Here is a 25880-nt window from a genome sequence, read left to right on the forward strand (position 1 = left end):
CAGCAGGATGGGGGGGGGGAGATGGGCTGGCGGGGCTGCAGCAGGGCTCGGTGTGATTTTATTTCCCCCCCTCCCCAGGGCTCGTGTGACCTCGAGCTCTCCCTGTCCACATTGCGCTGCCCTTTGCCCGCTCCATTGGCTTTTCCACCCCTTCCTGCACAAAGGGCTGCGGCTCTCGGCAGCACAGCCCTCTTCCTCTTTTCCTCCTCCCCTTCCTCCCTGCGCACGGGATGGGGTGGTGGCTGCTGGCCGTGGGGCTGCTGCTCTGCCTGCTGCTTCGCTTCACCCTACGCAGCCCCGCGCCGCCGCTCGCCCTGCCCCCGCTGCACGGCCGCACCGCCGTCGTCACCGGTGAGCGCGGGGCGCCGCGTGCTGCTGCCTGGCTGCCGGCTGCTGACTCACAGCTCTCTGTTGTGCTCTCCTCCGCAGGGGGAAGCAGTGGTATCGGGGAGGCTGCGGCACGGCAGCTGGCACGGTGCGGGGCGCGTGTGGTGCTGGCAACGCGCAGTGCGCTGCGGGGAGAAGAGGCTGCGCGGCGCATCCGTAGGGTGAGAGCTGGGGGGGGGGGTTAGGGAGGGTAATAGGGGCACAGAGAGGGGCTCTGGGGTATCGCTGGGACACCCCCACGGGACGGTCCCAGCGTGCCCCCAGTTCACCCTTACGGCACATCCTTGGAGGACCCTAAGGCACCCACGCCTTCAGCACCCCATGGCGCAGGATGCCCATAGGTAGGATGATCCCATAGGACACCCCCACAGCACACCCCCTGCACCCCAAGCACCCCCAAATTCCTCCACGTGCATCCCTAAAATACCCCCACAGCACATCCCTGGACACCCCAGCTGCAACCCCTGAACATCCCTGTATCATCCCTCACCTCAGTGCACCCTTTTGCCACTTCTATGGGCTCTCCCCAGTGTTCCCCTGCAGCCCTTTGTGCACTCTTAGGACCCCATAACACATCCCTGGACGCCCCTATGGTCCGTCCCCACTGCACGCTTAGGACCCCCCCTTGGCCCTCCCCTGATGTGTGTGGTGCATCCGCATGGCACATCCCACTGTAACCCTCCTCCCATACTCCCAATGCATCTCTAGGACACCCAGATGGGACCACCCCCAGCATACCCCACCTTTAGGCCACCCCATAGCCATTCCCTGCAGCCCCCTCCTTCCTGCACCCCTATTGCAGGACACGGGGAACCCCGAGGTGCTCTTCATGCCTCTGGACCTCAGCAGCCTCCACTCAGTGCACGCCTTCGCCACCGCCTTCCTGCAGCAGGAGCCCCACCTGCACCTCCTCATCAACAACGCCGGTGAGCAGCAGAGCACTGTATTGCATGGGGACCCCCAAACCCAGCACCCACACCACGCACTGCCCACACAGGAGTGAGCGCCGGGGGCACGACGGAGGATGGTTTCAGCCTGCCGTTCCAGGTGAACCACCTGGGCCACTTCCTGCTGACCCGACTGCTGCTGCAGCGCCTGCAGAGCAGCGCCCCGAGCCGTGTGATCATCGTCGCCTCCTCTGCACACTGTGCTGGCCGCCTGCGCATGGCTGAGCTCGGCCGCCCACCCCCCGGCCCCTTTGCTGCCTTCCAGGATTACTGTGACAGCAAGCTGGCCAACGTGCTGCACGCACGGCAGCTGGCAGCACGCCTGCAGGGGACTGGAGTCACTGCCTATGCCGTGCACCCAGGTATGGGCAGCTCAGTGCCAAGTGGTTTGCTTGTTGCATGCTTGCGTGGAGCACCCCTTCACGTGGAGCATCCCTTTGCACGGTGTTCCCTTTGCATGCAGCATCCCTCTGTGCTGTGCATCTTTTACGCCGTTCGCCTTTTGCACAGCATCCCTTTGCATGATGCATCTCACTGCACGGTGCATGGAGCACCCTCTGTGCAGTACACCCTTTCTACAGTTTACCTTCTGCACAGCATCCTTTTGCACGCCACATCCCTTTGCGCGAAGCATCCCTTTGCACAGCCATCTCTTTGCACACCACAAAGCGCGTTGCTTTGTGTGCTGTGTCCCTTTGCTGATGGGTCCCCTCCCCACCGGTGTCTGCTGCAATGCACCCCTCCTCTCTCCCTGCAGGTTTTGTCAACACTCAGCTGTTCCGTCACGCACCGCTGTGGTTGCAGCTGCTGTGGACTCCGCTGTCCCGGTTCTGCTTCCGCAGTGCAGCTGAAGGCGCACGCCCAGTGCTGTTCTGTGCCACGCAGGATGGCCTCGAGCCCTTCAGTGGCTGCTACTTCGCCAACTGCCGCCCTCTGCAGCCCTGGGCTCAGGGCAGGGATGATGCTGCAGCATGGGAGCTGTGGGACCGCAGCGAGAGGCTGTTGGGGCTGCAGCCCTCCTTGTGCACACCTGTGGAATAAATAAGTCCTGCAGTTGTGTTGCACTGTGTCATGCAGCTCCCCAAGCTGCCCCGGTGCCATCTTCTGCATGCCATCCCATGCACACTTGCACATGCAGAACAGCTTGTCCAGCTTTGCAAAGAGTGCAGTTGCTGCAATGCAGCATGCTCTGCCTTGCACACACATGCACAAGCTGTGTGCACGCCCTGCCTTGTCAATGCATGCATGTGCACACAAATGCTGCAGCGTGAATGTGCTCTGCTTTGCATAGTGCAACAAATCACACTGTAGTGTGCACACTGCACCATGCACTGCATTGCACACTCTGCAACAAAGCATGCCCTAATGCACACACACTGCAATGCACACACATGCACTGCACTGCACATGCCCTACCATTCACATACACTACACACATTGCATACGCCCTGCCTTGTGCATGCACACACAGCCTTGCACGCACACAGCACATGCTTTGCAACACCTGCACTGCACTGCACGTGCCCTGCCTCGCACACATTGCATTGCACACGCATGCATACACTGCACACCTGCTGAACTTCACACACTGCATTGCATACAACCTCGCACATTAAGGAACACACCGCTGTGCACTGGCCACCCTCTGCACGGCACGCCCTCCCCTTGCATTGCATTGCATTGCATTGTCGTCGCACACTGCGCACGCGCCGCGTAGCGCCCCAAGATGGCGGCCGCCCCTGACCCCGCCCCTCCGCGCGGCTCCCACCTCCCCAAGATGGCGGCCGCCCTCCCAAGATGGCGGCCGGCCGTGACTCCGCCCCCAAGAGCGCTGCCCACCTCCCCAAGATGGCGGCCGCCGTGGAGGCGGGGCGGCGCTGGGCGGACCGGGTGCGGGCGGGAGGCGGCGAGAGGCGGAGGAGCCGTTCCGCGGGCAGCATGGGCAACTGCCACACGGTGGGGCCCAACGAGGCGCTGGTGGTGTCAGGTACGGGCGGGCACAGCGCTGTGGGGCTCTGGCTTGAAGGGGACCCGGGGGGGTCCTGAGCTCTGGGGGTGGGGCTGCGCCAGGCCTGGGTGTGGGGGGGTCACGGTGTGGGGAGGGGACGTGTGGCACTGGGGGGGTCAGCAGGTGGGTTAGGGGGACGTGGCACTGGTGTGGCACTGGTGCTCCCAGCTCAGCCCTGGGGCAACGATGGGAATTGCCGAGGCCGTGGCAGGAGCAGGGAAATGAAAGCTGTGTGCGCCTGCTGGTTCTCAGGAGATGCAGACAGCTTCCCTTGGCTCCCCGTGAGACCCCTTCCGAGGAGCGCAGCACAGTGCTCGGGAGCCAAGGAGCCATCGTCCATCTGCACCAGGGCACCGCGCAGGCTGCAGGGTTTGCTGTAACCTCTGTTCCTTCCTGAATCTCACAGCGTGCAGCTCGCAGGATGGCCTGGCAGGAATTCGTGACATCAGCTGGTGAGCCAGGGCTGCTCCTGGATGCAGCACCGAGCTGTGGGACGAGGGCAGAACACAGCCCAGGGACGCAGAGTGGGCTCAGTGCCATCCCCAGACACAGCTCTGCTGCTGTTCCCTACCAGCATCGGCTCCTCAGCACCCCTGGGCAGAGCAGCAGGGTGCAGCCTTGGGTTCCGGGAACTGAAGCGGTCTGTGTGCAGAACAGAGAGAGCTGACGGCATCCGGCGCTTAATTGGGTGATATTAGGTCAGATCTGGGAAAGGGAGGAGAAATGTGACAGCAGGTCGTGGCAGCAGCTGGCTCTTGGCTTGCTGTCATGCAGCTGTGATGCTTTCTGAGCTCCTTCTTTTTGCTGGTGAGGCATCTCAGGCCCTCAGCACCAGGAGCAGCAGCCGTACCCTGGAAACTTGTGTGCATGCAGAGATCCACAGCCTTATTTGGGAAGCAGCCTCCAGGGCACGGCCAGCACTGTGCTGTGTCCTTCCCTCTTGAGCAACACTCGTTTCCTTCTAAGAAACTGCCCTGGGTCAGGCAATCCATGCAGAGCCCAGGAATGCTCTGGGGAGCTGTGCGAGGTGATGATGGGCTCTGCAATTTGAGTCTTATGTTGCAGGAGGAGCTGCAAGCTTCCCACTGGGGCTTGGCGCGGGCCCTGGGGAGGCTTTGGCTCCTTGCAGGCTGCTCCTGGGCAGAGCCCTGCGTTCAGAGAAGCAATACCTGCTCACCCTGACGTCAGGCTTCCCACAAGATGCACAGATCCTCTCCAAGTGCGTAATGGTTTTCAGTTGCAGCCTGGCTGAACGCAGCCGTTGTGGCTCGGGATCAATCTGCTAATGCTGAAATCCAACACTAATATTTCTGCAGAGCCTCATCATCAGGAGGCGTCATATTTAATGGCTGCTCTCATCTTACAGCTCCTGTGAGCCAACAGGGCAAACAGTGCAGGGCCCAGCAGCAGCTGGGACATCTGGAGGTGCAGTGTGGGGCAGGTTGTGCAGAGCACAGTGCTGGTGGAGCAGCAGGGTGCTGCTTCAGCTGGAGGTCAGGGTGTGAAAGAGAAGCAATAGGGCCCAGCTCAGCTCCCCAGTGCAGCCCCTCTGGGCTCTTTGATTTCTCTCAGAGCAAGAGAAGAGCAGGCAGCTGATTCTAGTTTTGTGTCAACATTTCCTGTCAGGCCCCAGCAGTTGGGGATGGTTAACCCTTCCCGACCTGATCTGAGCACTCACATCCTCTTGCTGCATCCCTCTTATTCCTGCAAGAGGAACTGTCTGTGAGCCAGCGTACCACAAAAACACACAACAGTCACTTGTACACGTTTTGAAAGCCAGAAATACAGTCTTCTGGAGGCTCTGTGAACCCTTCCTGCTCTGCGAGAGCCCTGCAGTCCTCAGGTACTGTAAGATTGATGTGAGCCAGGCTGGAAAACCAGTGCCAGGGAACCTGACAGTGGTTCACTGTTCAGCTGAAGGGATTTATCAAGTAAGTGCCTTGTTTTGGCTTGGGTGGTGGAATCGAGAACGTGCTTATTGAATGTGCAGATGACATTGAGCTGGGAATGGATTCGAGAGCTTTGAGAGCAGGATTAGGATCAAAGCAAACTCAACAGCTAGGCCAAACGGTCTGAAAGGGGTGCGATGCTGCTCAGTGAAGAGAAATGCGGAGAGTGCTGTTTAGGGGAGAGCAACCAATGGCATGAGAGCAGAACAGAAGCTCCAGGCCATCTCCTGTAGGAAAGGGAGGCTGCAATCTCCAGGTCCCTGCAGAGAGGAAAGCAGGAGAAGAGGCAGGCAGAGTCCTTTTGTTTCTGGGAGGAATTTTGGGGTAACATCTCAGCAGCTTTCTTGTGTTTGCTTTCCTTCTCCTCTGGGTTTCTGTTTGCAAGGTGGGTTCAGCTGAAGGAGTGGTTTGCAAACTCTCTGTAGCAGCGATACTCAGAGTTGGAAGTGGTTGGTTTGGGTTTGGATGACCTCCAGAAGGAGCTCACCAGCACAACCTGCACTTCCCTGTTGTTGTGACCATCAGAGGATTACACAGGCCCACCTCAGAATCCCCCATCTGATAAATCCATTTTATTAACCTTGGACGAGGCACGAGGACAAAGCCTGATTGATATTCACAGTGGCACCTGAGAACCAGACGCTGATTTTAGTCTAGACCCTGCTTTATTACGTGAGTTTCTTTGCGTGTGTCTTTGCCTTCTCCTCTCTGTGTTCAGCAGTGTTCCCAGCAATCACTCTGCTTGTTTCCCAGCAACACTTCCCTGCATCTACCAAAGAGCTCAGCTTATCTACAGATCCTCAAATCTTTCATCTCATGTCATCCAAGCCAGGCAGCGTGCTTTCTCTCGACTCTGGGAAGCCATGCTGGAACACGGGACCCCTTCATCTGAAGAGGCCAAAGTGGCTGGCAGCTGCCTGGCCATGAATCCCCAGTTTGCAGCAGGTCTGACTGTGGCACGCTGCACCCGGAAAGTGTGGGGATGTTGGTGAAAGGGACGGCAGAGTGGCTGTGAGACCCAGCCCTGGGGAACAGCGGGTGTATTATAGCTGAGAAATGCACCTCCTCTGCCAAATCCCATTGTGCAAGAGGGGTTATTCTTCAGCCTTGCAAGGATTTCACTTTGTGGGTTCTTTTTTCACTTGATCTCTGAGACTTGGCAAAGAGGCTGCAAGAAGTGCAATGGAAAATTAACCATCGTGCGTTAGCGGGACAGAGCTCTGCTGCAGTCCAACGTCCAGCTTGCAGGAAAGCAACCAGCTGGCATCCCACCTCTGCTTGATGGCTTTGGCTTCCCTGTTTTTCTTATGCTTTGAACGCTTCAGGGCGTACGGCAGAGTTTAGCAAACGGAGCTGCATAGCAGTGTTAGGAGGCTCTGGGAAGCAAGTGTTGGGTGTGATGCTGAGCGAGGCGTTGCCTGCAGAAGAAAAAAGGAATCTGTGAGCAGAAGCACCTTCCCAACTTGTAGCAGCAGTGCTATTAGGGCACGTTTTTCTCAGAAAACGATTATTAAACAATTGCCAGAGGTTCGCTGGAGGCCTAATGACCACGTGGATGCTGTGAAATGAACAACTTTCCGTGCTGCCAGGAGCACCTCCCTTCCTGTCCTTGGGAAACGAGGTCCTCCAACAAATGTTACCAGGCGTTGCAGTGCTGTGAGATTGTTCTGCTTGCAACTCGCCCTGTTTGGGTGCAGGGTTTTCCCTGACACATGGGTGTAATGGCTCTTCCATCTGTGTTCTTCCCACTGTGCTGCAGGTGGCTGCTGTGGCTCCGACGTGAAGCAGTATGTGTACGGCGGCTGGGCCTGGGCCTGGTGGTGCATTACGGACACACAGAGGTAAGGAGACCCAGAGGTCAGCCCCACTTTGCTCGTGGGTCTGGAGCACACGCCAGGCAGAGCCGTCCCTGCAGGGCTGTCAGTGTCTGTAGGAATGCAGGGCTGGCCTGGACATGAGAAACCATGGCTGAGCATCAGCACTCTGCCTTTGGCTGCAGCCCCTGCCTGCTGCCCAGCTCTGTTCTTCTAAAGACGTGCTCACTGCTGTCACCACGGGAGCAGGCTGTGTTCTTGTTTAAAAGCACAGGATTTCCTTTCCTTCCCTTTCCTCGGTCATGGACTTTGCTTGTTTCTGAATTAACGTGCTGTGGTACTGCTGCTATGGCTCTTCTTTAGGACCTGTGGGGATGTTGCTAAGTGTGCTTCTGTCCTAACACCTCCCTCACACCCAGGCACAGGTTTCTGCCTATGTAAAAAAGTAACAGGGAAGGGATAAAGACGTGACTTTTGGGTTTTTTGCACTACATGAAGGCCAGAGGTTGCAGCTAACCTTCCCTCCTCCACGTCAACGTGTCGCCACCAGCAGACAGCCAGCATGCTGCTGCCCTCCCCCTGCAGATGCTGCACAGCCCTCAGTGCTGCTCGCCTGGCTCAGCCAGCTTGCTGCTGGCAATGGGCTCACAGCTCTTAGCTCCTTTCCTGGGACCTTGCATGAAGAGTCTCAGCTAACACCCTCTGCTTTGGCCCAGGCTCTTTGGCAGTGCTGCTATTAACTTGTGAAGTTGAGCAAAGGTTGAGTCCAGGTTAGAGAGCTGCTTGCTGGGAGCGAGCTGTCATGTGCTGGAGGTCTGTGCACTGTCTGGCAAATGGGGCTTGGACAGGATTGCAAGCACCCAAGCAAATGTTGTACTTTAAAATCTGTACCCTCAGGTTATGCCATGGGGCTAAATTCTCCTTTTGAGACTGGAGTCTTTCCCAAATACCATAAGTTGTGCCACAGTTGGAACCTGCTGCACGCACACGAGTGAGGCAGATTTCTTCCTTTGAAATTAGGACATCTTTTTTGGAGCTATGGATGAGACAGCAGTAATTGTGTTGCTGTCAGCTGCACCTCGCCAGGTAGCACCAACCTGAGGACAAAAGGAGTGCTTGGAGCTGGCAGGGCTTATCCTGCTGCAACCTTGAGGGCTGAGGGGAAAAAAAACACAGCAGGAGAAATCTCATCCCTGTGTTGAGGTCAGAAATAAAAGCAGCCAGAGAGGCAGTGCCTCCCAGGGAACCAAATGGTGTTATTCAGCCTCTCAGGACAGCACTTGGAAGCATCTTCTCTCCTCAGTGCCTTAGCAGGGATGTGTAGCCGGGTCCCTGGTGCTTTTATTTTTCTGGCCCATCTTTAATGATGGCAGCGACAGCGAAGCCGTTACAAAAAATTATTTCCTGTGTTAAAAGTGCTGCAGCAGGAAATTCCAGCTGACTTCAGGACAGCAGTGCAGGTGGGTTACAGGTGGCAGCACCTGATGGGGGTCGGGGTGAGAGCCCAGCCTCTTTAACCTCCCTAAAAAGCAGCGCCAGATGCCGAGAGCTCCATGCAGCATGGGGGAAGCTGTGCCCAGCATTACAGAGTCCAGGGATCAGCAGTGGGAGAAATGCAGACATGAACAGGGAAAAAGCTGAAAGCCCCGTCTGTCCTTTGCAACAAATGTCTTACTCTCTGGTAACCGCTTTGTGTATTTGCTGTCCTACCCTTATTCCTTGCTGCTCAGACTGTCTTTGGAGGTTATGACCATCCTCTGTCGCTGTGAGAATATTGAGACGTCGGAGGGGGTCCCACTGTACGTAACAGGGGTTGCACAGGTAATAACCCACCAGCTTCCTAACGTCACGTCTAACTATTTCTGCCTCTGTTCTGAGCAGCAGCAACAGCAGCAGCAGCAGGACAACATAAAAACGAATGGTTTTCTATTGGGACAGTGAACATCTCAGCACCTTCCTCTCCTACCCCTCCTCTGGCGTTTGCTCTGGGGTGCACTCTGCAGCATGTAGGTAATGCAGACAGATGCATACTTGGCAAATTCCAAATTCGGCATTGCTATGCTGGCTCCTGATAATGCTGCAGACGTTTGCTTCGACTGTAACCCTTCCCTTGGCAGCACCATTCGCATTGCGTGCAGAAGTGCATCTGGCTGCAGACAGGCAAGGCTGGGTTTTACACAGGGTTTTACACAGGGAAGGTGGGGAGCTGAGCTTTGGCTCGTTTCGAGAGGAAGTCTGCACCCACGTGGGGAAATGGCAGCTCTCTGGTTTTGAATACGAATTTCCACTGAGCCCTTCCTCCTCCACACAGAGGCAGTGCCCGTTTTGGATGCTGTCTCGTTTAAAAGCACAGCACGGAGACCTCGGGTGAGTTGCAGCACTGAGGAGTGGTGCTTGCTCTTGCTGTGAGCAGTTACAGACCGCCGTCACAGCGATTACTGAACTTCCCTGGGACTGGCCAGCTAGGAAGCAGCACAGCATTTAATTGAAATTAAAGGTATGGATTAGGCTTTCAGAAGTCCTACACCAGCTGACTGAAGCTGCATATGGCACAAAATACCTGTGCGCATCCTGGGCAGCGGGACCTCGTGTTTTCAGCTCCCAGCTTGCATGCCAGTTCAATTAGGACAGCAGCCAGGGCAGAGTTGGGCTCGCAGGGATTTGTTTGAGCACCCCACCAGTCCCAGATGTGCCCACAGCGTGCAGCCCCCTGCCACCCACTCATGCTTTGGATGCCTGAGCTAATGCTGACCAACACGAGCAGGCTGCACAGACCAACACTTTGCTCTGTGTCCCAGCATGTTCCCAGCTCGGTGCAGCTGCTCCTATCTATGGGCTGTGCTGCCTGGAGCACAGCTCGTGTGTCACCATCTTGTGACCTGCAGATCTGTCCACAGCACCTTCAGCCCTTGCCAAAAGCAAGATATGCTTTTGGCTGTCTGACCTCAAAGGAGCTGGAGACGCACGGCCCAAAGGCAAATAGGAAAAGTAGGGAGAGTGAGGGAGATGAGAGAGTAGGGCTGTGTGAGTGTTAAGCCAACGAGGGAAAAGGCATGGCTGCTTCTTGCAGCACCAGCATCACAGGGTGGCGCAGGGTGGGTGCATCTGGGCTCCGTGCTGTGCTTTCAAACCAGTGACAGCAGCCAGAGCTGGGGACCCAAAGCTCCTGGCTGCCTCACCAGCCCTGCTGATACACTCCTGTTAAGTGGCGTTTGGAAACCTCCTTCTTTCTGTCCAAGCTGTCCTGTCTGTCTGCAGTCACATACAGTTCTGTGCCTGTCTCGCATTACCCGTAGGAGTGCAGCTGGTAGCCAGGGCAGGAGGTGCAGGGGAAGGCAGAGTGTGTGTTACCTGGAAACGTGCAAATATTTTACGTTTTTTGGCAGGATTTCCCTAGAGATAATGACGTTACAGCCCAGGTGTGAGGACGTAGAGACGGCGGAGGGGGTAGCTTTAACTGTCACAGGTGTGGCACAGGTACAGTAACTCCAAACCATCATTTCAGGAATGCATGTCTCTAACTGGCTTTCCCCCTTACAAGGTTGCTGTTGTCCTGGAACAGAAGCCAACTGCTCTGAGACAAATTCTGGTACAAAACCACACTGTCCTCTTTGGTTCGAGCATGGTACAGCACATCCATGTTGTAACAGGGGTTGTGACCTCTCCTCTCCCCAGAATCATTCCTCTTCTTGCAATGTCACGTTTGTCCCTGTGGCAGATGAGTTGTGTGGGTGACTTCATCTGTGATGTGCCGTGGTGGCCCTGGAGCTGTGTGACACTGCAGGGCTGAGCCACTCACATCTGAGATGGTGCCGAGAGTTGGGTTGGTTTGGATTATTAGTGTGTGGGTCTTGTTGTTCCTCGTGGTGAGTTTAAGCTAGAAGGAAGAACTTGAACTCTCAGGGCAATAAAATCTGTGTATGAAATTTCTGGCTTGAATTGAATTTTGGTTGCCTCAAGCCTTCTTCAGACACAGCAAAACCTCACGTGCACCAGGAGCCCCCCAGGATGAGCACTGCAGCTCTTTAACAGCTGTGCGTTGGAGAGATTCCACCCAGTGCTCTTGCAGGGTCTCTTTGCTTGGCCCTTGACAGACAAGGTGCTGTAAGTGGGGCTGTGCTCAGCCAGTAGCAGTGTCTGCATCACTGCACGCAGCAGAAGGGCTGGGCACACCTGTGGCTTCAGCTCTGTCTTTGCATGGTTGGAGAAATGCATGCACCCCTGCCTCCTTCACACAATTCTGTAAAGCTGTCAGCTTCTCCATCTTCTGATTGGCAACACTCCTGCATGGGAGGGATTTCTCTTTGAAGCTCTTTCTAGCTTCATTTTGGGACATCCTCCCACTACTCACAGCAGGACTAGGCTGGGCAGTGCATGCAGGCAGAAAGCTGCACCACCGTGCTCCAATACAGCTCCGAATCTACCTTGCCCAGGTTCTTTGCTATTCCCACTGTTGTTTTTTGTTTGTTGTTGATCTGTCACACTCACCTGAGGTTTTGGCATTTCTTCGTGTGATCGGGGTAGTGTTGTGGTGTTGAACTTGTCACCTCACAGACCTAGAAATAGTTGTGTTGCTTTTACCGGCACTTAAACCCTGGATATGGGTCTGGCGGGGGGCAGGATGAGGTCTGTAGGTCGTGAACCCACCGAGAGCACACAGTGGAGCCCCCAGAAGGGTCTCGTTTGGAGGTCTTTGAGCCAGGATGATGCTGGGCTTTCAGGCAGCAGCAGCCAGGGCTGGTGGACGGCGCACAGAGGGCTGCCCCACCGCCGGCACTGCCCAGCCCCGCTGTCTCCATCAGAGGGTGCTGTGGGACTTTCTCAGCGCCCAGCCGTGCTGGCTGCATGCCGATATGGCCCTGCTCCCCCCCCCCCCCGCTGCTGCCAGACACACAGGCATCCTTATGTCCTGGACCACCAGGAGCTGCCACTTTAGGACTGCACTCAGGAACTGTGTGCTGCATCTCCACTACCTGACATCCGTACCCAGTGGGGGGTTTTAAGCCAGCGGGGAGCAGCTCTGAGAATTGGCACCGGATGGTGAGGAGCAGGCTGGCCAGGTGCTGGCACATGGGGGCACACAGAGCCCCCAGGCGTGTGCAGGCAGAACACAGTGTGCTGTGGCCATCTCGTGTCATCCCTCCTTGCAGGGAGCACCATGTGGAACCGCCGTTCCCATCAGTAGCGTGGGGATCTGGCAGCCTGGTGGTGGTGCTGCTGCTGCTGCTGCTGCTGCTCTTGGGTGTCTCTCCCACCTTGGACAGGCACAATCAGCCCCTTTGGTTTTGTCTCCTGTCTCCAGGTGAAGATAATGACCGAGAAGGAGCTCCTGGCTGTGGCCTGTGAGCAGTTCTTGGGGAAGAACGTGCAGGATGTGAAGAACGTGGTCCTTCAGACACTGGAGGGGCATCTGCGCTCCATCCTAGGTGCGGATGGGCTCACAGTCTCGCAGGCATCATCAGCAGCCTTTTTCCCCCTGTGCTGGCTGACCCCAGCAGTACTGCTGCCACCATGGCAGGCCACGATGGGTGCTTCCTCTGCTGTATGCAGATGTGGCAGCTTAGATTGTTCCTCCCCTCCGGCAGCTCGTGCTGTGCTGCTGGGTGTTGTGATAAATGAGTTTTCGGTGCCTGCAGTAAGAGATGTCTGAGTCCCCACGGGTTGCAGGTAGCCCTGTGTGTGGCTGCACTTCTGAGATGCTGATGTGCAGAACATGGGCTGGGCAGCAAGCTGTACCCTTGTGCCCAGAGCTGACCTCACTGTCTGTGTGATTTGAGACAAGTAGGATGTTGCTGAGCTTAGACCCATGCTGCTACATGCTCCCTGTTTCAAATAAAGTGCTTTGCCTGCCTTTCTTCTGCAGGCACCCTGACGGTGGAGCAGATCTACCAGGACAGGGACCAGTTTGCCAAGCTGGTGCGAGAGGTGGCAGCTCCAGACGTGGGTCGCATGGGTATCGAGATCCTGAGCTTTACCATCAAGGTACCATCATGGTGCACAGCCAGCCGTGCTGTGAAGCAGGGACAGAGCCTGACCCTGGCTCTCCCACTGAGGCTGATGGAAAAGCAGTGGCTGACAGCCTGCCCCAGCCCTCCAGGGGTTTCCATGACAGCCGCTGCAATGTGCCCTGCATCCAGGCAGCACTGTGCAAGCAGGAGAGCTCAAACAGGAGAGCTCGAACAGGAGAGCTCAAACAGGAGAGCTCATTGCTGGCCGAGCCCCCAGGACTGGAGGGAGGATGCTGGGAGAGTCGCCTCTCCCTGTCATGCCTGGTTCTGCTTGGCAGCAGCCTAACGTGGCTCTTCCTGAGCCTGGCCTAACCAATGATTGCTGTGAGCTCCTTCAGGAAGGCAACAAGATGGAGTCACTGATTGGAAGCGGCTGTGACTTATCTCCCTTTCTCCAGGATGTCTATGATAAAGTGGATTACCTGAGCTCCCTGGGAAAGACTCAGACTGCGGCTGTCCGAAGAGATGCAGACATTGGTGTGGCAGAAGCTGAGCGGGATGCTGGCATTCGGGTGAGTGCAGGGCTGTGCTGAGCTTCCCAGAGCAGTGTTTTGCTCCAGCTGCACACCCTTGAGCTGTGCTCTCCATTTTCTCTCTGCAGGAGGCAGAGTGCAAGAAGGAAATGCTGGATGTCAAGTTCATGGCAGATACTAAAATAGCAGATTCCAGGCGTGCCTTTGAACTGCAGAAAGCTGCCTTCACTGAGGAGGTCAACATTAAGGTGAGAGGTATCTGACAGCCTGCTGGTGTCCCCTGGTTTGCAGTGGTGTTGGTTGCTCCGAGGCTTTCCAGCTTCCTCTCTCTGCATGTTTAGAGAGCCAGGTCTGGAGAACACAGGTCTGTGTGTCACAGTGCACGCTGCTTGCAGCACATTCCTCTCCTACCCTGTTGCCATCACTTAAGTCAGACTAGGGGGAGATGGAGGGATGGGGAGAGTTGCCTGAGTTGAACCCAGAGCTGTTTTTGTTCAAATACTGCGAGAAGAGCACACAGAGAGGGACTGCAAGTGCAGCACTGAGGACTGGGATGTCACCCTGGGTGGAGATTTGACCCACGTCTGCTGTCAGAGCCTGCCAAGGGTCCTTATGTCTGCACTCAGGAGTACGAGCCCCCTGTTCTCCTCTCTCCCACATGCAGACAGCTGAGGCCCAGCTGGCCTACGAGCTCCAGAGTGCCCGGGAGCAGCAGAAGATCCGCCAGGAGGAGATAGAAATCGAGGTGGTGCAACGCAAGAAGCAGATCGATGTGGAAGAGAAGGAGATCATCCGGAAGGAGAAAGAGCTGATAGCCACTGTGAAGCGGCCGGCGGAGGCCGAAGCTTACCGCATCCAGCAGATCGCCGAGGGGGAGAAGTGAGTGAGCCTGAGCTGTCAGTGGGGCACAGGGAGCTGGCTGTGTGCTGGGCTGGGCTGGGAGCGCCGTGCTCTGACCCAGCTTGCAGGCTGACGGCGGAGATGTTGGCTGCTGTAGGGCTTGCTTTGCCTTTTCAGGGTAAGGCAAGTCCTCCTGGCTCAGGCGGAGGCAGAGAAGATCCGCAAGATCGGAGAAGCTGAGGCCTTTGTGATTGAGGCCATCGGGATGGCAGAGGCCGAGAGGATGAAGCTGAAGGCCGAAGCGCTCCAGAGCTACGGGGAAGCTGCCCAGCTGGCTCTGGTGCTGGATGCACTGCCTGAGGTGAGGAGGGAGCAGCTTTCCCCTGCTCTGGGCTGGAGGTGGGGAGTTCCCAGACTGGGCCAGCTCTCCTGGAGGCACAGAGAGGCACCACGAGCTGTGTGTCCTCACCCTGTGGGTCTGACCAGCAGCTCCGTGGCTGCATGCTCATGCCAAGCTGCTTCCCTGCCTCCTCAGATTGCTGCCAAAGTGGCTGCTCCGCTCTCCAGGGTGGATGAGATCATTGTTCTCAGCGGGGAGAGCAGCAATGTGACATCTGAGGTGAACCGCCTGCTGGCCGAGATCCCCGCCTCCGTGCGTGCCATCACCGGTGTGGACCTCACAAAGGTGAGCTGGGTACCAGCAGCAGCCAATGGCTCTTGGGTGTGCAGAATTGCCCTGAGTTGTTCAGATTTTAGGTGGCCTCTTTCCGCAGCCCTGCCCTGCTGGAGCTCCCTGCATCTTCCTGCGGCCCTAACAGTTCTCTCTTTCCCTGCTACAGATTCCCCTGATCCAGAAAGCCACTGGGACCCAGGCATGAGACCCAAAGCGTGTGAAGATCACTCCCTGTTATGCACTCCGACATCAACTGCCTTCAACACTTGGGAATTCCTTTTATATCAGAGACAATTGGAGTTTCGTTTTTAAGCTCTGGTGCCTTATTTTGTAGGGCCAGAAAGATGCATGTTCAATCAGCCGCTCTTTTTTGTTACAAAGGGTGGGAGGAGATTTATTTTCTAACTAATTGTATATTGTATCCAGCCGGTGTTTGGCTCTGATCCACGGTTAGGACTGGCAGCTTGTCTGGTGTTGCTGTTCTCTGTCCTCAGGAGCTCGCAGCAGGGGCTCAGCAAGATGTGTGCAGGCACCAGGACCTGCTCTGGGCTCCCTGCCCTCCCACTGCGACCCTATGGGGCGCTGCCCAGACCCCTGCTGCTGCCCACAAGCTGGGTTTGTGGTTGGCTTTCCACATGTTTGTCTTGCCTGCAGCCTGGGCACGGCTTCCCAGAGGTGGCAGTCCTGGTTGGGTGATGCTGGGGCACTGCCAGGGCTCAGTGCCATCTTGCCTTCCCTCAGGGAATTTCCTGCTGGCCTCTTGCTCAGCCCTGAGCCGGGTCCCTCGGTGCCACGCTGCTCCCCACCCTTAGGCTCCCTGACCTCAAGGAGCGCTGCAAGGCGGCCGAGCTGCAGAAATCCCAAAAAGCAGCGTTGTGCCAAAGCTGTTTGATCATCCCAGAGGGAGGCAGCCACCCAGGCTGCTGTCCCTGAGTGCCACCATGCCTCTCACCTCTGCTAGCAGAGCAAGGGCCTGAGTGGCATGGGACGGCACAGGGCACTGCGATGGGGACACTTTCCTCCTGCAGCACTCCTGCAAACCCCCACCCACCTGGCAGCCCATGGCTTTGCTGTCCCCAGAGATGCTGTGAAAAGGCTGTCCCCTCTGTGTCCCCTGCAGTGCCACCAGGAGCGGGCACTGACCTTCACCCTCTCTGTGTCTGTCCTGCTGCCTGTGTTTGCTGTGGCTGTGCCTAAAAACGTTTGCATGGAGTCCCAGCTGGTGGGATGGGGGGAGGGGGTCCCAACTTTGTGCATCCGGTGCCACAGCTCAGTGTCACCCTCTTTGCAGAGGGGTGGCTGCTGGGTGCAGAGACCCAGGCCCACTTTGCCCTGGCAGTGCCACTGGTGCTGCAGTGTCACCTCCCTACTGCTGTACAGGAGGGGCCAGGCCTTATCAGCCCCCAGCTTGTGGCTGCCAACCCCGATCTGGTGCTTGCTGATGGGTGTGCCGGGCAAGGCTCCCTATCTCAGTGTGTGTGCATGCCTGCACCGTGTCACTGCTGTGCGATAATAAAGCCTGTCACCTCGTGCCCTGGCTCTCATCTTGTGCCTTCTGTCCCCACCCCACACCCCCAGAGTGTTTGCCCTCCTGGCAGCCCACCTTGGCTGCACTCGGGTGTCCCCCCATACCATGTCTCCATGGTCCCATCACCCTGTCCTCAGGGCTTGCTTCCAGCCCCACACTATGTGGGGTTCAACCCTGTTCCACTTTGCTGGGTGACAGCAGCTCCATATGTCACCCAGGGACCCCATTGCTGTGGGGGCAGTGATGCTGGCAGGGACTGAAGGCTACTTCTGTCCCCGGGTTGGTGGCACTGTGCTGTCCTCACCAGCTCTGCACCCATGGGTGTGAGAGATGGAGAAGGGCTTTCAGCAGGGTCTTCAGCAGCAGGAGAAGGGATGGTGGGCTGTGAGGATGGCACTTCCCAGTGAGAGGGCTGAGGATCTGGTGCAGGGTGCCCAGAGGTGCCCGTGCTCCATCCGTGCAGGTGCACAAGGCCAGGTTGGACACATCCTGGCAGTGCCCATGGAAGGGGTCGGACAGGACAGCCCAAAGTCTTTTCCAGCACAGGCAATGCTGTGACTCCATGTCCTGGAGCACCTCTGTCCCCAGCCCTGTGCTGGTGGCTCTGTTGGTACATGTGCTCTCCATTGAGTGAGGATATCCAGCAACCGGGGGGCTCTGTAGACACCTCGTGCCCCCAAGCCCCTCTGTGTCCCACCAAGTGCTGGGCAGGACAGAAGGGCCCCCCATCCTGCATGCCCCACGCAGGGTGGCTCTGCAGATAGGTGGGTGGGGATGGGTTGGTGGCTCCTTATCTACAGCTACACACAGCCCTGCAGCATTGGCGGAGGGGGGCTGCAATACCAAAGCCCCCATAGCTGCTCTGCAGTGCTGTCCTGGTGGCCGCACACTTGGCAGTGCACGGATGTGGAGCACAGCTGAGTGAGCAGCAGGGATGGGGACACTGGGAGACACTTTGACAGAGTCCCTGCTCTGGGTGCTGGCTGCTTGTGCTGCTGTCTGGGGACACTCACATCACAACAAGGTCCAAAGGGAGCAGGGAACAGCCCCCTGTCGTCCCCAAGTCCTGGTGTCCTCATGTTGCTGGGGACACACTGCTGCTGGCAGCTGTGCCACCTCCTGCCAGGGTCTGGTCATGCTGCCCCTGTCACACAGAGGGGACAGCAGGGCTGGGAACACCTTGCACCCCATTGCAGGGTCCGCAGCAGCCACCCAGTGCTGCTTATCTGGGTCTCCAAGCACACAGCCCTGGTGGGGACTTATCATATCCCTGCAGGTGGCTTCCAGGAATGCCACCATGTCCCTGCCCTGCCAGCACAAATAGCACAATAGCATGGCGCTGGCTGCAGGATGTGACCCTCGGGGGGACACACAGGGCTGGGGACACATATAGGCAGAGCCACACACAGGCACACGCAGCCAGGCACTGCGGCTGTTTGGGGACACACACGGCCAGAGGCCATGAATGGCCATAGTCACACACAATGAGGTGACACAACCCTCTTGGGGACGCATGGATCCATCCTTTGGGGTTGCATATGTGACACAGGGACACATTGGGCACCAGTTTGTCATGGGCAGCTCCCAGTCTGGGATGAAGGACTGGGGGTGATCCAGCAAGGGGGTGGCCCTGGCCCCTGGCACCCCCCTGTCCTCGTGTCCCCCACAGGCAGAGCTTTGTGGGATGGCGCAGTGCTGGAGGCTGGTGTCCTCCCTTTCACCCCCCACCCTCCCAGACACGAAGGGGTTACAGGGCCACACCAGCTGTGCTGTGCAGATTTGAGATATGCAGATGAGGCTGTGCAGGATTTATAAAGTGGGTGCAGCAGCAGCACCCCACAAAGCAGCGGGGTCACCCCGAGAGGTGGGTGCTGCCTATGGGGACGCAGCGGGGTGGTGGTGGCACTTTGGGGACGAGGTGACACTAACGATGCTCTCCTTTTGTTTAGGTGCTTCTCATCACGCTGCCTGCCGCCCTGGGCTGGATATCATCATATACTGTAAGTTCACTATAAGACACTACAGTATAGATGATGTACTCCCCTGGGCTGCACCCGGCCCTGAGAGCTGCTCCGTGGGACTGCGCTGTGGGGCACAGGGGGGTTATGGGGCACCCTGAGGAATGAATGCAGCCAAGGACACATGGCTGGCAGGGAAACCGTTACCATTACTGAGTTTAGTAATGGTAATGGTTCTGCTGACAGCCAGGCACGCAGCGTGGCATGGATTGGTGTGGGCTGGTGTGGGTCAGTGTGGGGTGGTGGTGTGGGTTCAATAAAATCAGAGATGGCACAGAGACGGTGGCTCCTTCCCTTGTGTGTGGGGGGATCAACGTTGGGGTGTGGGGGAGGTACGGACTGGGACAGTTAGTGGTGCTGTGAGGGGTGTGGGGCACTAAAGGGGCACTGGGGGGGATTGCATAGGAGTCAGTGGGGAGCCACTGGGGGGTGTGGGGGGCACTGGGATGGGCTGGGGAGCATTGTGGGGAACAGCGGGATGAATTGCAGAGGACATGGAGCACAGAGGGAGCACTTGGGTGGGCTGCGGGAGACACTGGGAGCACTGGGAGCAGTGTGTGCCCTGGGGGCACTGGTGGGACTATGCACACTGTGGGCACTGGGAAAGCTGGAAGAACCAGAAGCACTGGACAGGCTGGGAGCACTGAGGGCAATGAGAGCACTGAGGTGTACTGGGCACAGCGGGCACACTGGGATCACTGGGAGCACTGGGCACACTGGGAGCACTGGGAGCACTACGCTGCGCCGCCGCCCGCACTGATGGGCGCCACGCGGCGCGGCCAGCAGGGGGCGCTACATCCATCACTGCGTAGGGCGGCGCCCTAACCCCGTCTCCCTCCTCTCTATGCTCCCCCCGCCTTCTCCTCCAGTAGGAGCGGCCGCCGCTCGCGCTCCCGGCCTGCCCCGCGGCGGGACAACATGGCGGCGCCCATGACTGCGGCGGTGGCGCGGGGCCTACTCTGGGCCCTCAGGGCTGGTTCGGCCGGTCCGCCGTCACGGCGTGCAGGTGGGGCGGCTGGAGCTAGGCCGGGAACCTCGCTCCGGGGAGGCCGGGGTCTGGGGGACGTGAGGGCGGGCCGGGCCGAACCCAGAGGGTAGGGGACGGGCCGTGCGGTAGCTGCGAGGTGGGAGGACGGGGCCGTCTCGGTTTCGGGGCGGTTTTGCAGGTTTTACACCGTTTCAGCGATCCTCCTGGAGAGCTGCGCCCGCTGCAGCGGGAGCGGTTCGGCGCTGGGCCACATCCTTGGCCTCCCCGGCGAAAGGCCAACCCCGGCCCTGGGCCGGCACCCGCCGCCCGTGGCCACTAGCAGAGGTGAGCGCCGCCTGCGCCCCCCGGCCCCGCCGCGGGGTAAGGGCACCGTGTGAGCGCCTTCTCCCCCCGCAGAGAAGCAGGCCCGCATGGTGCGGGGCCGCCCTGACCAGCCCCCGGAGCCCAAAGTGCTGAGAATCGCCATCATCGGAGCGCCCAACGCCGGCAAGTCCACGCTTTCCAATCAGCTCTTGGGCAGAAAGGTAAAACTGCCACAAATCACCGAGTTAGGGCTGTTTGATCAGCTTTATTTTTTAACTGTAGTGGCTGTGAGATCCTTTTAATTTCTTAAAGGTTTTCCCGGTCTCGAAGAAAGTGCACACAACCCGATGCAAAGCACGCGGTGTCATCACGCATGAGGACACGCAGCTGGTGAGTTTCCAGGCTGCAGAAATGGTGTTGTGTCCCGGGGGCAGCAAAGTGCAGGATCCCCATCCCTGGAGGAGCCTGAGGCCGGGCTGCGTGGTGCCCTGGGCAGCCTGAGCTGCTGGGTGACAGCCAAGCCATGGCAGGGGTTGGAATCGGATCCTCTCTGAGGTCCCTTCCAACCCAACCATTCTATGTTTTTTTTCATTTCTATCTTATGGTGGTGTTTAATCATGCTGATGTAAGTTAGTGGCAGAGCTAAAACTGCACGTGGACTGAGGAAATGTGTGTTTCCTCTTTCTAGATCATTCTGGACACACCTGGTCTCACTTGTCCCACGAAAGCCAAAAGGTATCACTGCTGCTGTAGGGAGAGATGGGGTTCTATCACTAGAGGTTCGAGAGAACACAAAGTGATTTCTACTGTGCAAATTTGTAGAAGTGGCAGGAATGTAAATTTTTAACCTAATTTCGATCTCTTGACTTCTTAATTGTTTACATTTCAGTAACACCCAGAGCCTGGGGAATCCCTTGAGCCCTGTTGTGTTTGACTGTGTGTGTGTGTGCAGTGAAGGATGGTATAAACCTGTAAGGCAGCTCTGTGTGAGTTGAGATGATGGAAAGTGCTGTTCCTGCACCTGCAGGGGGAAGGAAGATTGTTGTGGTCCAGCACAAGCCTAGCATGCTCACTTGTATTTGCCTTTCAGGCATAAACTAGAGGCAGCCATGCTGACAGACCCGTGGGACAGCATGAAACATGCAGATCTAGGTGGGCACTCAACTTCCTTTGCATCAAACCCTTTATCTGCCACAGAAACTTATAACCCTACAGCTGTAGTACCTCTATATGCTACTGGGCACTAAAGGCAGACCTGGGAGTGTGAATAAGAAGCAGGGGTAGAAGGGCATAGAAAGAACTGAATTATTTGACCGGGGGGAGGGGTTTAGAATTGCCTGATGGCAAAGGGAGGCAGCTTGGGTGAACATTTGGCCTTGGATGTTGCATTTTAGCATGTGTGATATTTGTAGGACAGCAAGTGTAAACTGGGTTTGTTGTTTTATCGTTTGAAACACCATTTTTGGATTGCACGTGCACACTGCCCTGCAGAAGTGAGAGGAGGAAGAGCAGGAGGGAAGTGATTCAAACACAGGCTACGGAGAAGCTTAGAAAGAACCTTTGGGAAATGTAGGTTCATTATTTTCCCCTCGCTCTCTCCTGGCAGTTCTGGTTTTGGTGGACGTCTCAGACCACTGGACACGAAACTCTCTGAGCCTGGAGGTGCTGAAATGTCTTTCTCAGTTTCCTCAGATTCCCAGTGTCCTGGTTCTGAACAAGGTAAGTGAGTTGGTTTTCCCACTGCTGACTTTGGGGTGATTCTTCCAGCTCCTCCAGAGCCAGGGCCCAGTTGCTGGTCTTGTTCAGGATAAATTCCTGACAGCTGCCCCTCTCTTACATTAGGTGGATCTGCTAAAGAAGAAGTTCATCCTGTTGGGACTCGTAAATGAGCTCACAGAGGGAATGGTGAATGGAAAGAAACTGAAAGTGGGGTCTGAATTTGAACGTAATTCCAGTTCTCCTGCAAAAACTATTCTTAAAGTGACTCAGACTCCCCCACCTGAGAACAGAGCTCAGGAGTCCCTCTGTCAGCTGGAAACAAATAAAGCCCAGAAAGGCTCCAGTTTGGATAACAGCAGCGCTGTGAAGGCTTCTGAGTCCAGTCTTGTTACAGAAGCAGAAGGGCAAAAGGCCTACAAATATGGAGATCTGAAAAACAGGAAAGGCTGGCCTCATTTCCAGGATATCTTCATGCTGGCAGCTCTCAATGGAGAGGAAGTGGATACGCTGAAGGTAAATATGGTCTGAACTTGTGTTATGCTTGGAAATTGTTGTGCACTCAGCCTGGTACCCCAGGGCTTCGCACCGAGCTGCTCCTCCTTTGAGGAACAGCAGAGCTGCTGCCCTTGGGATGGGCCCACATTGGAGGAACTGTTCTCTGTCAGTGTGTGCAGTGTGTTGTCTGAGGGGTGTGATGTGTTTTGTGCTGACAGCAGTACCTCCTGATGCAAGCCAAGCCAGGTCCATGGGAGTTCCACAGCAGGGTCTTGACCAGCCAGTCACCTCATGAGATCTGTGATAATATCATCAGGGAGAAGATACTGGAGTACCTGCCACTGGAAGTCCCCTATGGTGTGACTCAGGTAGGAGGCGTGTGCTAGCAGACTTGCCTTCCAGTTATCTGTGTTGGGAATAACAGGCTTTGTGATGAGAATCCCTCTCTGGGTTCGTGAGACCCATGAGACTTCACAAGCCGCGTGGCCTGGCTTGGGACTTGCATGTCAGCTGCCAGGCCCTTTTTGTGTTCTAAGTGGGTCTACAGGTATGCAGCTGTGCCAGAGTGCTGAGCTGTTGTCTCTGAAAGAGTGGCAGTTGTAGTTGTTTGGTGCTGTGCCAAACTGCTGAGTCTGTGCTTCTGTTGCAGGTGACAGAGCTATGGGAGGAAGGGCCGAGCGGAGAGCTCGTCATCGTGCAGAACCTTGTGGTCCCAAGAAAGTCTCATAAGGTAAGAGGAGAGAGCTGGGGAGCATGAAAGGAGATTCCCTGTATCCAGCACGTGTGTGTCCTTGTTGCATTAGACATGCTCTGCCCTGGCTCTGGGCTCTGTGTTGAGAAGAGCTTGGTTTCTGGTCGGTAACAGCTTGTACCTCACTATTAGTTTCCCACGGCTTGGTTGTAGGACACCTCTGACTGCTGTGTTCTGTGTCCTTCTATGTCTGCACTGTTGTTTTCTTGGATGACTCCTCTCCACAGAAAGGCTGAGCGTGATGATGTTCTGTCTGGGTTTTGATACAGCTGATGTTGATTGGAAGAAGAGGTGCAGTTATCAGCAGGATCGCCCAGGAGGCCGGGCAGGACCTGATGAACGTTTTCCTCTGTGATATTCACCTGAAGCTCAAGGTGGAGGTGAAGAGTTGAACTCTTCGTGTAGGTTTTGACTGCCACTGAGCTCATGTGGAGAAACTCGTCCCGTTTTCTGCTGCAGGTATCTTAACACCTTCGTTTAATTCAGGAACAGAGGGTGATGGAATCAAGATAGCGGGCTGAAGTAGAATATATTATTCTTTAGGGGAATGGCCCAGATGGTAATAAAATCTTCAGATCTACGGTATGGAACCTGGGGATGCACATCACGGCACCCCCAGTGCAGTTCCAGCACATTTGCAGAGTTGTCATCTTCTTCAAGGCTGTGCCTTGCATCCTTGCTGGAAAGTGTTCGTGCTTGGAAATCCAGAATGACTTGAGTCAAGAATCTGACTGAACGAGGGAAGGGTGGATATTGTGATTCTTAGAAGTGTGAGGGAACATCTCCTGCCTTTTAGCAAAGGGTTGCAGTGAAGGATTATCAGCACCCATCTATCATCTCTTCTGAAGGCTGAGTGATTCCAGCAGTGGTAAGGCAGGAGGCAGAGGCTCCCCCAGCCCACACAGTGGTCTCATTTTTGTGGTGTTCCTTGCCCTGTACTCTGTTAAAAGTTCATGGCTGTGAGCACAGCTGCCTGAGGAGCCAGTATTGCCAAGGGAGGGTCTGTGCTGTACATATCTTGTTTTTGGTGTCGGGTGGGGTCCTGCCTTTGCATCTATTTGGCAGTTCAGCTGGTGAATGAAAGCTGAGGGGTTGGGTCTGAAGGCTCCTCGGAGCAGCCTTGCGTAGGTGCTTGCTTTTCATACACAGACAGATGGCAGCCCTTTTCTTAGGGACTCGAATAGTTTATTGCAGGAACGTTACTACAAAGCCGTTACTCTTTGCACCAGGATGGAAAGCTAGAGAGGGGCAGAGCTGAAGGAAAGCTCGTGATTAGAAGAACAGCTCAGGTGGGGTTTGAGATCAGTCTCAGGAGGCTGTACTGCAGCACCGCATTGCATTTACAGTGGTTTCTGGGAAGGAGCTCTGTGTGCCCCTGGGCTGGAGGGAGGGGGCTGCTGGGGGCTTCTGCCTGGAACCTAAACCTGTTGAGCAGGGGTTCAGCATCCCTCTGCAAGGGGCTGCTTTACCAACCTGCACTGAGCCACCAATACCACACCAGGAACATCAGGTCACCCAAAATCCACCCGAAAAATCCTCCAAGGAACCAAGCGTTGGCTTTCCTCCACCTCTTTACCACCATTCCGTGAATCCATCTCACCCACGTATTGTTTTTCTGTCCCTTGCAATAAACCCAGCACCGTTCTATTAAAACCATCGCGCAGATGAAGCGAGGCAGATATGAGGAGCTTCCATTCGTTTCAGCGCTGTTGGCTGCGTAGGGATGGGATGGGATGGGATGGGATGGGATGGGATGGGATGGGATGGGATGGGATGCCGTCCCCCCCCCTCCTTTAAGCCTCCCCCGGAGGTTTTTCCCTTCGCGCCCGCAGGGGGGCGCCGTAACAGCGGCGCTTTCTCCGCGTGCGCGGGGGGCGGGGCGGGGCCGGGCCGTTGGCGGGCAACGCGCATGCGCGGCAGCGGCTGGCGCAGCCACCACGGCGTAGAGCGAGCGGGCGGGCGGGGAGCGGCGGGGCCGGCACGGGCACAGCGGCGGCGGCGCCATGAGGCCCGGGCAGGGGCACCGAGAGTGAGTGCGGGGAGACGGGGGCGGGAGCCTAACCCGGGTTAAATCCTCGCCGTCTCGTCATCCTTTCCCTCATTGTCCTTCCCGGGGCCCCCCTGCACCCCCCCCCTTCCCTTCATCTCCCCACCGCCCGGCGCCGCCCCTCAGGCGCTGTCGCGATAGAAGGAGGGTCGCGACAGAGGGCGCGCGGGTTCTGAGGCGGTTGGGTGACGGGGTGAGGCCCGGCCGTGAGGGTGAGGCCTGGAGGCCGCGGCCTGGTTCGAGCTGAGGGCCTTCATAGGGCCTGCTGAGGGGGGAACGGCGGTGCTGGGGGGCTTCTGAGGGGGGTTTTAGGAATGCTGGGGGGGCAGTGGGGGGTTAAGGGCTTCCTGAGGGGTTACAGAAGGTGTTGAGGGGCTCCTGAAAGGATACAGGGGGTGCTGAGGGGTTCTGAATGGCGCACAGGGGGTGCTGAGGGGCTTTTGAGGGGATCCAGGGGGTTTTAGGGGTGGGTGGGGGGGTGCTGAGAGAATACAGAGGGTGCTGAGGGGCTCTTGAGAGGCTCCTGAAGGGATAAAAGGGGTGCTGGGGGCTCTGAATGGGGTGCCGAGGGGTTCCTGAGGGGGCACTGGGAGTGCTGAGGGGCTCTTAAGGGGCTCCTGAAGGCACGCAGGGGATGCTGAGAGGCTCTGGAGGGGGTGCTGAGGGAGCACAGGGGGTACTGAGGGGCTGTGAGGGTGGGAAGGCCCAGGTGCCTCTGTCTGCTGGCCCCGCACAGCGTGGAGAGAATCCCACACGGTGCCCCCCGCCAACCCCTGCACCCCATGGGGCCGCCCTGCTGTGCTGGAGGGGCTCCTTGAGCCCTTTGTGCAGCCGCTGCCCGCCAGCCAGCAGCGGGGTTTTGCAGCAGCCATTGTTAGGGCGCTGCTGGCCGCTCTGCTTCCTGCCAGAGGATTCTTTTTCTTTTTTTTTTT

At 57.0% G+C, this 25880-nt stretch overlaps 3 protein-coding genes across 9 annotated transcripts; all 3 read left to right on the forward strand.

Annotated features, from left to right (window-relative positions):
• The first annotated feature begins 203 nt into the window (after positions 1-203).
• On the forward strand, positions 204-2395 carry DHRS13 (dehydrogenase/reductase 13). Its single transcript, XM_042830139.1, has 5 exons — positions 204-351; positions 430-548; positions 1190-1313; positions 1385-1696; positions 2092-2395. Exons 1-5 carry the CDS (start codon positions 231-233, stop codon positions 2373-2375), a joined length of 960 nt encoding a protein of 319 aa, XP_042686073.1. The 5' UTR covers positions 204-230; the 3' UTR covers positions 2376-2395.
• An 847-nt stretch (positions 2396-3242) lies between these two features.
• On the forward strand, positions 3243-16631 carry FLOT2 (flotillin 2). Of its 6 annotated transcripts, none has more exons than XM_042830158.1 (11): positions 3243-3321; positions 7051-7132; positions 8836-8926; positions 12408-12531; positions 12969-13087; positions 13512-13625; positions 13715-13834; positions 14251-14465; positions 14604-14787; positions 14962-15111; positions 15266-16631. In XM_042830158.1, exons 1-11 carry the CDS (start codon positions 3273-3275, stop codon positions 15302-15304), a joined length of 1287 nt encoding a protein of 428 aa, XP_042686092.1. In that variant the 5' UTR covers positions 3243-3272; the 3' UTR covers positions 15305-16631. The 6 variants fall into 6 exon arrangements, with proteins under 6 accessions (XP_042686092.1, XP_042686091.1, XP_042686093.1 ...); XM_042830157.1 differs by lacking the exon at positions 8836-8926 and adding an exon at positions 10492-10582; XM_042830160.1 differs by lacking the exons at positions 3243-3321; positions 8836-8926 and adding exons at positions 3501-5963; positions 10492-10582.
• Positions 16632-19563: 2932 nt separating this feature from the next.
• On the forward strand, positions 19564-24580 carry ERAL1 (Era like 12S mitochondrial rRNA chaperone 1). Of its 2 annotated transcripts, XR_006170781.1 has the most exons (12): positions 19564-19651; positions 19829-19957; positions 20030-20157; positions 20249-20326; positions 20625-20671; positions 21027-21088; positions 21543-21655; positions 21779-22168; positions 22369-22518; positions 22800-22880; positions 23171-23360; positions 23445-24580. XR_006170781.1 is itself a non-coding variant. In XM_042830064.1 (11 exons), exons 1-11 carry the CDS (start codon positions 19564-19566, stop codon positions 23291-23293), a joined length of 1389 nt encoding a protein of 462 aa, XP_042685998.1. In that variant the 3' UTR covers positions 23294-24580. The 2 variants fall into 2 exon arrangements, 1 of the variants encoding a protein (XP_042685998.1); XM_042830064.1 differs by having other exon boundaries at positions 23171-24580.
• The last annotated feature ends 1300 nt before the right edge of the window (positions 24581-25880 follow it).

The sequence above is a fragment of the Centrocercus urophasianus genome, unplaced genomic scaffold, assembly GCF_019232065.1.
Source record: "Centrocercus urophasianus isolate 14NV4802_14NV808 unplaced genomic scaffold, USGS_Curo_1.0 seq_33, whole genome shotgun sequence".
Lineage (NCBI taxonomy): Eukaryota > Metazoa > Chordata > Aves > Galliformes > Phasianidae > Centrocercus > Centrocercus urophasianus.

What these genes read in the sequence shown, in the direction of transcription:
- DHRS13 (XM_042830139.1), top strand. Translation starts at nt 231, where the DNA reads ATGGGGTGGTGGCTGCTGGCCGTGGGGCTGCTGCTCTGCCTGCTGCTT. An exon ending in CTGCGCGGCGCATCCGTAGG is followed by an intron (nt 549 to 1,189) that starts GTGAGAGCTGGG and finishes CCCCTATTGCAG; the next exon opens with GACACGGGGAACCCCGAGGT. An exon ending in CCTCCTCATCAACAACGCCG is followed by an intron (nt 1,314 to 1,384) that starts GTGAGCAGCAGA and finishes CTGCCCACACAG; the next exon opens with GAGTGAGCGCCGGGGGCACG.
- ERAL1 (XM_042830064.1), top strand. Translation starts at nt 19,564, where the DNA reads ATGGCGGCGCCCATGACTGCGGCGGTGGCGCGGGGCCTACTCTGGGCC. An exon ending in GCCCGTGGCCACTAGCAGAG is followed by an intron (nt 19,958 to 20,029) that starts GTGAGCGCCGCC and finishes CTCCCCCCGCAG; the next exon opens with AGAAGCAGGCCCGCATGGTG. An exon ending in TGTCCCACGAAAGCCAAAAG is followed by an intron (nt 20,672 to 21,026) that starts GTATCACTGCTG and finishes TTTGCCTTTCAG; the next exon opens with GCATAAACTAGAGGCAGCCA.
- FLOT2 (XM_042830158.1), top strand. Translation starts at nt 3,273, where the DNA reads ATGGGCAACTGCCACACGGTGGGGCCCAACGAGGCGCTGGTGGTGTCA. An exon ending in TCCTGAGCTTTACCATCAAG is followed by an intron (nt 13,088 to 13,511) that starts GTACCATCATGG and finishes CCCTTTCTCCAG; the next exon opens with GATGTCTATGATAAAGTGGA. An exon ending in CAGATCGCCGAGGGGGAGAA is followed by an intron (nt 14,466 to 14,603) that starts GTGAGTGAGCCT and finishes TTGCCTTTTCAG; the next exon opens with GGTAAGGCAAGTCCTCCTGG.